General features: G+C 28.7%; 1 protein-coding gene across 3 annotated transcripts in view; it reads left to right on the top strand.

Moving 5' to 3' along the window:
- The first annotated feature begins 255 nt into the window (after window positions 1-255).
- Window positions 256-12695, top strand: part of Rim2 (replication in mitochondria 2) — a 36553-nt gene continuing 24113 nt past the window's right edge. For 2 of the 3 annotated variants that reach the window (XM_065500566.1, XM_065500565.1), the window contains exon 1: window positions 258-1815. In XM_065500566.1, the coding sequence (XP_065356638.1) occupies window positions 1769-1815 (47 nt within the window). In that variant the 5' untranslated portion in view covers window positions 258-1768. Of the gene's footprint in view, window positions 1816-12695 lie in introns of all 3 variants that reach the window. The other variant, XM_065500564.1, reaches the window with a different exon arrangement.

Here is a 12695-nt window from a genome sequence, read left to right as displayed (position 1 = left end):
TAAAAATATAGAAAATGTTACAGCTACTTTGTAACAGTTTAAATATTAGATTTGTCATGGCAACTCTGTTGTTAAAATTAAACAATCTCAGCTGACAACAGCGCCCTCTAACGACAACGACTGTAACAACTTTGCACTCGTTGAATTATTTCACAGCAAATGTCAAAATAACGACCAAAACAAACAGCACAATAAAGAAAATACACAAAACACAAGAGCGAAGAAAAAAAATAATTTCACACAAAAAATACGAATGTGAAAAAATTCATTTTTAAAACAGAATTCAACGAGAACGGTACCAATCAGAATAAAAAAACCCACAAACAAATTCAAATATACGAGCAATATTCATAACTACAGCAACAACAGTACAGTGAATTGCATTATTTAATTGGAAGATTAATTAATTATGCAAAACAATTAAGTGAAGTAGAGAAAAAGAAGAAAAACACGAGTTTTTTTTTATTTAATGTGTAACGAAACAAGTATAAAAACAACAATAAAGTGCATTCAACTAAAGTTCACTATAATAAGAAATTGTTTCGAGAAAAATCGATTAAAATTGTTATAAAAACGAAATAAATTTATGATAAAAACCAACTGTCAAAGAAAAATTGTGGCAGTGAATTTTAAACACAGAAAATCATTAATATTTCAAAGACAATTTTAAGGAATTGAATAATAAAATTACATAACCTTCATAAAGATCTTGAAAACAAATTTAATAGAAAAAATTTTAGTATTTGGTGGCCACAATTACAATAATAAAATAAATAAATAAAAATATAACAACAACAGCCACAAAAATAAAAAGCTCTTGTGTAATAATAAGAAAATCTTTGGCAGAATTTTATTTCCCAAATAAAAGCAAATAAACTTTGAAAAAAACTTGAAAATCAGCAAATAAAAAAAGTGAAATAACTTGAAAAGAAAATTTATAGAGATTTTCTTTTAATAAAGAAAAAGCGGCTTGACAACATGTAAGCGGTCAAGTCCGTCTCTAAATTTAGCAAAACTAAATATAAAGCGCCAGATACATTAACTTTGGCCAAACCTTTTAAGAAAACACGTTTTTGTTTTTTTTTTAAATTTCGAGTCGGTCACACCTACAACAAAAACATAAAAACCTTAACCATTTCTATGCTATATAATTTATGGCGTATTGCTAAAACAAAAATAATTAAGGAAAATATTTTCACCACTTTAGCAGACTTGCACTTTTTGTTGCCTATATTTTTTACAATTTACACATATTTTCGCCAGTTCTTTATTTTTTCGTGTTTTGTTTTGATACGTAAAAAAAACACATTAAGTGCGTGTGTGTGTGAGTTTAAATTGTTAAAAAAAACAATAAAAACAAAAAACTTTACAAAAACAACATTGATTGTATTATCATCTGTATTTACCGGTTCTTTTTGTGCTTCTGTTTATTTTACTCGCGTTTTATGCTCGTCGTTCGTGTGTAAAAGCCAGTGCAATAGTGTGCGTGTGTGTTTTTTTTTGCTGCACTATTCGTTTGTTTTTTTTTAAGAAGCCGGGTTTCTTTTTTTGTTTTGAATATCAAAAACAAAACAAACGACATTAATAACTATTTTATTTGTTTTTATTGCTGTTTACTCACCTTTAAAGAACAAAACAACAATTTTGGCATATTCTCGCTTATATAAACACACTTTTACATAAACACACTCTCCCAGCAGCAAACAATTTGCGTATTTTGTTTGTTGATTAATTTTGGACAGTATTTTGAAAGGATTTAAATTTGAGCATGTCCCAAGGACAAAGGGATACGATTATTCATTTAGTAGCTGGCGGGTAAGTTGCTATTAGAATTATTTTATTTAATTATTTATTAAGCAAGAGTTTAATTTTATAATTAATGCAAGTAGGTTAAGTAGGAAAATATTAAAAAATCTTATTGGTTAGAACATTATAAAATTGTATTATTCAGAATTAAACTCGGTTAGCTTCATTCTGCTAAACAACCTTAACCTTGAGTGCTAAAATCTCATTATGTACCTATTTACAATTGTAGATTTTACAAATGTGACCCGATTTGTTAAATTTCTAAATTGTTTAAATTAGTTAATGAGGAGCCACAGAACAAAAGGTAGGTACTTTTTCGAATTTTTTTACAAATTGATTTTTTGGTATCGTTATAATATTTGGGTTGAAATCAATTTCCCAAAATTTTTAATATTTGAAAAAAGTATTTTTTGTTCTGCGGCTCTTCTAATGAAATTAATACACAGAGAACTTTGTGCTTTAAAAATTTTGGTGAACTTAATAAAAGAAATAATTCGAATAAGAATTTTAACTTGTTGAAATAATTCGATTGCACATTTAAAATGTATCCAATTATTCAAATATTTAAAATGTTTGAAATAATGTAAGATATTAGCTTTTTTTCCTTCGTCAAGTCATACGTAAAATCGTGTTCTTTAATAACATCGTTTTAATACATTTTTAGAACATGTTTTCCTTCTATTTCAAAGTAGTCATAATCAATATGATCCTCAATATTAGTCAAAAGTGTAGTTTCAGAAGAGAACAAAATTTCCATAAAAAACTTGTTTCATAAATCTTTGATAAAATAAAATTAATATTATGAATAAGATGTTAAACTACCAATAATAATTATTAGCATTTAAATACAAAAATTTTGTCTTTATTATTGGGTATATGTGATAAAAATGCTGGATTTTGTAAAATTTTTAGCTTTCATTTCGAAACATTTGAACAATATAAATTTATTCAAAGTATTGAGCATTGTTAGCTATGAACTTTTCCCAAATTTCTGGCAACATATGTATTCTGCACCAAAAGAAATGCTGATCTTTTGAGGCCAAGATCAAATCATACCAATTTCGGATACTTTGTTCTAAAGTGAACCATATCCAAGAGAAAGCTATCTGCATCAATCGAAACAAATAGTAGTCGGTCGGGGCAAAGTCTGAACTATAAGGCGGGTGTTGCAAAACTTACCAACCACTTTTATCTTAATAGTTTTTAACAGATATTGCATCATGTGGTCAAGCGTTGTCATGATGGAATATTACGGACTATACTAGCTTTAAACGAATCACTTGCCTTCGGTTCAAGTTCCATGTGATAGTTAGACCAGATTTCAGCAGCTGATAATATGTAGGATACTTTTGGTCCAAACAAATACAGAGCATTACCTTAGCACCATGGATATTTGGTTTTGGATTCGATTCGATTGGTTGGCCGGGCTTCACATATGATCTCTTACGCTTCGGTTTATCGTAATGGATCCATTTTTCATAGCAAGTAATGATTCGATGCAAAAATTAATTTCTTTTATAGCGCTCAAACATCATTTCGGACATACAAAATATTCTTTCAATCTGTCTCGATTTCAATTCGTATTGTACCCAATTTCCCTGCTTTTGGATGAATACTGCTGCTCGCAAATGTTTTGAAATTGCTGCTGGAATAGCTCCCAATGATTTTATAAGCTCTTATTGAGTTTTACAATAATCTTTTTCGGCTAGCATGGGCAATCTTTGTCTTCCGTGTCAAAATCACCACATCTAAACCGCACAAACCATTTCTCGCACAATGATACCAATGGAACACTCACCATAAGCTTTGGTGAGCAATCGGTATGCTTCAGCTGCACTTTTTTCAAATTAATGAAGCAAAACTACTTGCATATGTCGATTTGTTGGTACAAAATTCGACATTTTCGAATCCAAAAAAAACTTTGTTGTTTTCACTATAACGTTTCATAACTAAGTGATAACAAATGACAGATATGTACCCTTCAAAAAGACATATAAGTTTTCATAACTAAGTGATAACAAATGACAGATATGTACCCTTCAAAAAGACATATAAGTTATTAAAAACAAAAACTGCGTTCAAAAGATACGCCATCTATTGTAAATCCCGAATTTTTAAGTCTTAAACCCAATAAATTGACTGTATTTTTTTTTTAATCCTTAAACAAAAACTATAGTTGAAATAGTATAAAAAATATTAATATACACTAAACATATTCAGCCCAATTATGAATAAAAAATCCCCGGGAGTTTTTTCCCTTTTTCCTATTCAAGTTCAATGAGAAAAAACTCACGCCGAAATTTTTATTCATAAGTGGGCTGATTGATTTCAAAAACTTGATATTTTCAAAATTGAATAGTTTGCAAACTGATGTTCTGCAAATCGGACGATTTTGTACATTAAAACTGGTTTGTTTACTCGAAAATAAAACAATTTAATTTACAGAACCTCAAAATATGTGAATTCATTCATATGAAAAGAAAAACATGAAAGTATTGGGTCAATACTTGAAGATTAGTGAAATGTATCGAATTTTTATAACAATACTCAATATTTTAAACATCACATTTTGTTTAGTATTATCTGCTTTTAAATAAAGGATGTCATTATTTACCACCAAATTTTACTATTACGGCCGCATGTGAATCCTATTTATGTGCTATTTTTCTATAGCGAGTGAGCGCTTTGACTCCAAAACGTCATAACGTTTTTTCTCAAAAACCACATTGAGTTTTTAGAATTATGTATATCGTTTTGCAGTAAGACTTATATACAGTAAGTGCCAATACAATAGAAACTTTTTTGAAAATTATATTATATAGAATGTGATTGGTTATACTTTTTTGCATTGACAAATCAATGGAAAATTGTAAACCTCTGCAAGAAACAGTCTTCTGTTTAATTTAATTATATCAAATATTTTTCCTAGTAATTTCATAAAATACTGGAATTTTTTTAATTAAAACAAATCCACCTTAAATTTTGGAACACCCTTATATATATGTACATATATAAAAACATTATATTTTAACTGAAAATATCTCGAAAATACAAATGCATCATTCAATTATTTAGTATATTTTGAAGTTAAAAATTTATAATGAACAATAAAATATTGTTCCATTAAAAATAAAACAAAATTTATACATTTTGGCAAAAACAAACAAAAAAATAGCACAAAAATCATGCGTTCTTCACGTGTATTTTTTAATATTCCATTCAAAATTCTAACGCTAATAGTCTCACTCATACGACAATCATTAAACAACAAAAAATCCTCACAAATTAATGAGACAAAAATAGAAAAAAACAAGCAAAAGAAATGAAATGACAGATAAACAAATGAAATAATAAAAACAAACAAAGAAATATGTAGGTATAGAAATATTAAACAAATCATATATTTTCCTAAAAAAAATAACAAAAACTCAAAAAGAACTTTAAACCCCCTCAATGTGCAACGAAATTTAAAAAAAAACAACGTAAGAATTTAAATAAACTTGATTGAGATAGTAATTTAAAAAAAAATGAAAACAATAAAAGTTATCTTAACTAAAAATACGTAGTTTAATATTTTAAATGAATTCTTGACAATTTAGCCCCAGTAGTTATCTGTTTTGTTTATTTAATCATTGTTATTTATCTAAATGATTACAAAACTCACATTTTTCGAAATTAACAAATTGTGACAAAATATTGATAAGAGATTTTCACAAAAGCACTCATACTCATACAAATAGAATGCATTTTATTTATTAAATAAATATAAGTCTAATACATTTAATTCATAGATAAAATAAATGGTTTTGTTTACCTGTTTGCTGTTGTTTTTAAGTATTTCTTCTTAAACATATAAATAAACATCAAAATAAACAAACAATAAACAAATAAACATTTTTTTAAATTTCACAACAATTTGAAAAATGTTTTTGTTTTTATTTATATTTTTCAGTTTGTTTCTCAATATTTTTATTTCATTTTGCTTTTCTGTTTATTTTCTTATGTATTTTATACATGTAATCCATGTAAATACAAACGTTACATTTAGCACTTCTTGATTGTGGGCAAAAGTAATTTCTTTTTAAAAAATTTTAAAATCTTTCTGAACTATTTAATTACACTAAAGCTTAATTCACTAAAAAAATCTTAATTCTGAATTGAAATAAGTCAGCAATTCATTCAATTATAATATGGCCAACAAAATTCATAATATTTTATTTGAATAAATTGATTATTTTGGTGAACTAATTCAAAATTGAATTCTTAAGATGTTGGTTAAAGTATTGACAATAAAAAATAGTGGTATTGCTACCATGATAGGCATACACCATGTTAAAATGACAGATTCTTATAAAGTGTTCGAACTAGAACCGGTCCTCATGGAACTAGTTCTGTGCCAGTGAAAAAATATTCAAAGCAGCCTTAATGATCGTCACAGGCTGATTGCAAATTTGAAGCTTAACGTTTGCGGAAAAAATTTAAATAAAACAGAAAACTCTTTGAGTCTATGATATTGTATTAGGCAGGTCTTATTTGTCAGGACATTACTCCCACGGGAATCTCTGATCATAGGGTCGCTAACTTTAGCTTCTGTGTCTCACCCCCGGTAGGGATGAATGGTTTGGATTTGATCAACTTTTCGAAGGGGGTGGACAACGATATTAAAGGGTCTTATAGATTCTCCGACTAGTGCAGCCTTTTCCAGGCAGAGATATTCGCGATATGGAAAGCCACAGAGTTGATAAAAGCACACATCACAGAGGGATCTGTAGTGACTACTTATGTGACTATTATATCAGGCGGCACTTAAGGCTTTGAAATGTCATTTAATACAGTCATGCTAAGTGAGAGACTGCAGGAGAGCTCTTGAAGATTTATTGGAACTATTCTCTGTAACATACAGGGAAATTAGGTAACAGATCAACTTGCCAGACATGGCTCAGATCTAGATCATGGTACTAGGGAACTCGGAATAGTAGGACGGATTGTCAAATGTCCAAGGCCTTTTGGTGGGGCCTTCATAGGTAAATGGAATAATAGCAGACAGGACTTAGAGTAGTTGGAAACAGTAGAGCACATTATGTGCAACTGCTATAGACTACAGAATCATATATTTAAATGGCTAGGTAACAGATTTCTAGATGAACTTGGGAGTGTAACATACCAGGTTTTATCAGGTTGCCTATTTAAAGGCACCAAACTAAACTAATTTCATTAATTTATTTCTCAAATTAATTTGTTATACCCTACACCACCATAGTGGGGAGGGTATAATGCGTTTGTGCAGATGTTTGTAAATACCCATAAATACCGCTCGACTTATAATCACTTTCTGAGTCGATTAAACGATGTCCGTCCGTCCGTCTGGCTGGTTGTCTGTCCATGTAAACCTTGTTCCGGCTCGGTTGCTCTTTAAAATCCAGAAAATCGGCCCACAAATGGCTGAGATATAAGGAAAAATTAGGACAACCTCGATTTTTGGCCCATTTTTGATCTATATCTGGATTACTAAGTCATTAATATAGACAATATGGATATCTAATGATAGATATTTAAAAGTCCATTGCAACGATGTGTATAAGGCTATATGTAGTAATTTGAACCTACAATGGGTCAAAATCGGAAAAAATAATTTTTAAACCGAATTATTTTTTGTCAAAAATTTAAAAACATTAAAAAAAAATTGGAAAAAAATTATAAAAAATGGGAAAAAATTAAAAAAAAAACAATTTCGAAATGGGTCAAAATCGGGAAAAATAATTTTTACCCCGAGTTTTTTACCAAAATTCGGCACAGTCGAATATAGCTCTCTTATTTGTTTTTTTTTTGTTTGTTTTTGGGTTCATTAATATTTAGTACTATTTCCGGGAATTACCGGTAATTAAAGTCAAAATGTATTAAAAAATTTGTATCTGTTCCCGGCAATGAATGAAGCTTGGCAAATTAAGGGTTAATAGAGAACTTCTTTTGCCCTTACACAATTTTTTTAACTGCATGTCGCATTTATTTATACACACTACAATGATTTGCTAGTACGAGTATATTGGGTTGTTTTATTCTTTTTTTTATAAAAATAATTCTTGTTTATTTTTTTGTATTGTACATACATACATTTACATTGTACAAGTATGTACAATATATTATAAATTTGTTAAAAAAAATCTGATAAAATATACGAGAATTGTAAATACAGAAGGAACGACAAAAAAAAATAAAACTGCGCCTAAACAAATATTCTGCCCGGCACAACAAAATCAGTATCTAGTATATAGTGCGACAACAATACTTTTTCCATATGAATTTATGAATACAAACGCACTTTAGAATACATACATGTTTAAAAGTATTAAAATATACTATATATAGAAATAATTGCAGTATATACATATATAAATAATAAATGTTATTTTTAGTTAAAATATTTTTATTTATAATAAAAAATTCTTTCATTACACTCGCTGCACTTGGTAGGCTGATTGGTGGTGGGCGGATAATAATAAAAAATAAGCTAAATTTACAACTTAGTTTTACAAGTGTTTATGTGTATTTTAAACTTTTTAATTTTTTTATTTTTATTTTCAATGATTAAACACAAAAAACAAGCACATTTTTTTAAACTGAATTTAACGTGAGCTGTTTTTTAATAATTAAACAAGAATATGTTGTGTCTGTATTGTATTATTGTTATAAAAATAAAACTGAAATTGCAGGGATTTACAAAGAGCAGCACAAATTTACGCTTGAGAAATTATTAGCAGAACGTGACTTTAAAGATTATATGTATATCCATAAATACAGCGCTACTATAAACACCATAAATGTCATTATAATTATTTAAGGAGAAATGGAGGAACCATAAATGTCATTATAATTATTTAAGGAGAAATGGAGGAAAATATGGAAATTTTCCAACAAACGAAATAAAAACTTTGAAAATCTTTACAAGATGATGTGAACAATAAACATTTCATATTTTACTTTTCTGAAAGCTTCAATCCTACTCTTTTGAATTTGTTGAGATTGAACTAATGAAACCATTAACTTTCTAAGCGCCTCACATATCTGTTATTTTTATTTTAACTTTAATATTATTCTTATTTAAACCTTGCAAATTGATCTAGTAGGTCCATAAACCTTTATTACAATGAAATATTTTAGTATATTAAACATTTCTAAATAAACCTCTAAGCAATTAAGAGCATTTGTTAACAAATCTTTTAAAAGTATAATAACATAAGTAAAAAGTAATAAGAATAAAAATAAATCAATAGAATCTGATTGAATATTCGGTTTTGGATTAGGCCAAAAATCTCCCTAATACCGGTATTCGGTATTCTGTCAAAATGTAACATACACTGAGAAAACAGATTCGTGGTAGGTTTGGTTCTCAGCCTTTCGTATTGTACAGCTCACGTACCTGAGGAAGATAAAATAAACGAGAGATGATGGAAAGCTATAGGTTAAGTGAAGTAGAGTTAGAGGAGAGAATAATTTATAGAGCGCAGACCATCATGCGACAATTTAGTGGTCATTATGAAATGCCATTTGCATGCTTGGTCTTATTAACCACCTGCTTTTCCAAATAAAGGCGCCTATGCACATTCATTCCTTCCCAGATAATTCTGAGAGGTTGCTAAAGGATCGTTCTCTAAAAGCCTGGCATGTAGATCACACAGTGCCGGACAATTGCAAAAGAAGTATAAGATAGTCTCTTCTTCCCCCTCAGCCGAAATCTTTTGGAATTGATACCGAAAGTGCAATGCCTGGTGATCATCGCCACCATATTGCTAAGTCGTTTTCGTTGTAAACCAAGTATATCCTCGTAATGGCACAAGTGGAATACAATTGCCTTCGTTATACCCGACTTAGCCACCTTATTTCTAAGTCGTTTTCGTTGTAAACCAAGTAGATCCTCGTAATGGCACAAGTGGAATACTATTGCCTTCGTTATACCTGTCTCCATGTACCCAACTTGAATGTTGAATGTTTCGCCATCTCATTTCTGGACTGGATTTGATTGCAGCTTTACTGTCAATATCTATACCAATAGCCCTACCAGATATCTTGTAGTATCTGAGCCAGTTGGCCGCTCTCCTAATGGCCGATGGCTTGAAGAATACTACATCAATTTGGGAGTCTAAAGGACATTCTTATCCCAAATTCAGGAATATAGACAACTCCGCACACTCTATCCCCTTTTTTGGACCCATCCGTATATATGGATAGCCCCATTAAACCAAGGGAGGGACCAGATTCGTTGTAGCAACCGAATTTTTTCCCAATCTAATGATTCTGCCATAGTGATCGAATTTTAGTTATTTTAGTCAACTGACTTTCTGGTGATAGAACCAAAAAATTCTATGTGTGCAATCGAATCATTCGGTTGCTGATACGAATATGTTTATAGATTATGGAATTTTAAAGTAAAGGGTATTTCATTAAGCGCTTTTTACCTTTAAATTTAAATAAAACTAATATTTTTTTTAATTCGTTTGAATTTGTATATGCCATATAACGGCTTCGTTGGATGGAATGGAAATGTCTAATTTTCCATGACGCATTAATCTGGCTGTATTTGATCGATGACATTGTTTATATTGGCTTTAAGAGCCGCTGTGGTTTGTGGGTTATTCGCATAGAACTGCGACTTCATATCGGACGATCTATGTGGCCAGTTCACATCATTTCCACGTAATATGTCAAATCGCTCGAGCAGAATGTCCAATAGGGCATGAGAGCAAAGTGTGTAGCACAGTCCAGTTGAAAGCACTTGTCGTTAGTTTTCATATTATCCAATTTAGAATAAAATAAGTTGGTATTCATAGAAATATAGAGCTCGCCGTTGACGATAATGGCCTGGCTAACGTAGTTCTCAATGAAATATGGACCGATGATATCACCAGTTTAAAATCCAATATCCATAGAATGAATTCTCAAATGAATAAATTTAATATTTTTGAAGTACAAGGGAATTCTGCCTATGAATTAATTCATAATTAATTTTTTAATAGCTTATTTAAGAGATAAAATTTAATTTGATTTTGAAAATTTAATTGAGAATTAAATCGTTCGAACCTTTGATCCTAATACATAAAAATATAAAAAAGATAATCACCCCTATCAACTCAAATCAACTATTGTGAATGTAAAGTTAATCGTGATATTCCCGATAGCAATTTTCCCTTCGAGGGAAATGGATATTTCATGGGAACAAAATGTCACATGTTATTGCCGATAGGGGTGAATAAGAATAAAAAGAAATATTGTAAATATCATTAGATCAATTAATGAATTTATTCATTTATTTTAAAATTGTTGATTTACACACTTAAAAAAAAAACACATAAATAACTATTTAAAAATTTTAAACAATAATCAGATGTTTTTCCTTACACAAAATATTCGCAACCAAGTACTACTTCACAATTACAAATACTTATTTATTCTCTATTTTGTTTAATTGAAATTCAAAGTTCATATTTAAAAATAACGTACTCGGCCTTGTTGGCATATATTCGATATACAAATCGTCTTGTAAATAATCATCAATATCGAAAAAAGAAATGTAAATAAATAAATAAAAAATACTGTAACTATATATTTACATATGAGTTAGTGTTGTCATTTTATTTAATCGGTCATTCGATTACAAATCGCATACTAACAGAATTGATTTGAAAGACAATTTTTATATGAATTTTTTTTTTATAAATTTAGTTTTTGTCTTAAAGTATAAAAATTATCAATGTTTAATTTAAATAAAATACTTCACTAATTTTAAATATATACATATATTGGAACTTAAAACCAAAGGTTCAAAAGAATTAATTCAATTTTCAAAATCAAATTAATACTCTTAACAATTCCATTAAACCATTCAGCATGAATTAATTCGTTGTTTTAATTCCTTAGTACTTCAAACGCATTGAATTCATTCCTTTAGGAATTAATTCTTAATAGGATTAATTCCTTATTTTATCTTTCAGGTTTTCTTTAATTCAAATCCATTACAAGATAGCTTCATAAAAGATGTTGAATTTTTCAAAATTTCTTCAATTCAAATCGATTACAAAAAGGCGTTAGTTAATTTTGTGCAATTCAATTTGTAAATTTTAAAAAATGAAACAAAAAACAAATTGAAAGAGGAACAAATATTTTAATTCAATTTGAATTAGATTTGAATTAACAAAAATTTAAGCATTCAAATTTTGAATGAATTCTGTTATGAATTAATTCAACGATAAATGAATAAATCTAAAGAATTATATTTTTGGAATGGATTTATGGAATGAATGCCTTAAGAAATGAATTAAGCTCAAATTTAATTAATTAATTCGAAGCTCTGTTTTAAACTTAGGTTTTTTTTATTAAATAAACCTTTGTTATTGCGATTACAGCGGATATATTCATTTATAAATCAACCATTAATTCGAAAAATTACACACTATGTACTACATTTCAATACGACTTACTCATCATCATTTTGCCGGTTGTGTTCTTTCAACAACGGGAAATGTTTTCAACAAATATTTTTGTTTTTCCAAAGAGAATTATTTATTCAATTAAAAAAAACACAACTACAAAACACCCAAGTGCATTTTATTCCATTTAAATTTGCTTTCATAGGAAAATAATTAAAATATTTTCTCGGTCAATAAAAATTTTAAAGGAATATAGAAATATTTTATACTTTAAACACTTGGAGAAATAATATCGACTGTTTTAAGTTCGATATTTTATAAAAAAAACAGGCTGTATTACCGTATAATAGATTGAGTGTTTCTATTATTATAAACACAAGTGTTTTTGTACATTAAATATGTAGTTTCTTGGCATGCATTCCCATAGTTGTTGTTTTTATTTTTAATATTATTTAAATGAGAAAAAAT

Source organism: Calliphora vicina, chromosome 2, assembly GCF_958450345.1.
Source record: "Calliphora vicina chromosome 2, idCalVici1.1, whole genome shotgun sequence".
Taxonomy (NCBI): Eukaryota; Metazoa; Arthropoda; class Insecta; order Diptera; family Calliphoridae; genus Calliphora; species Calliphora vicina.
Note: the sequence above shows the minus strand (reverse complement) of the source record. Positions and strands in the feature narration are given on the sequence as shown.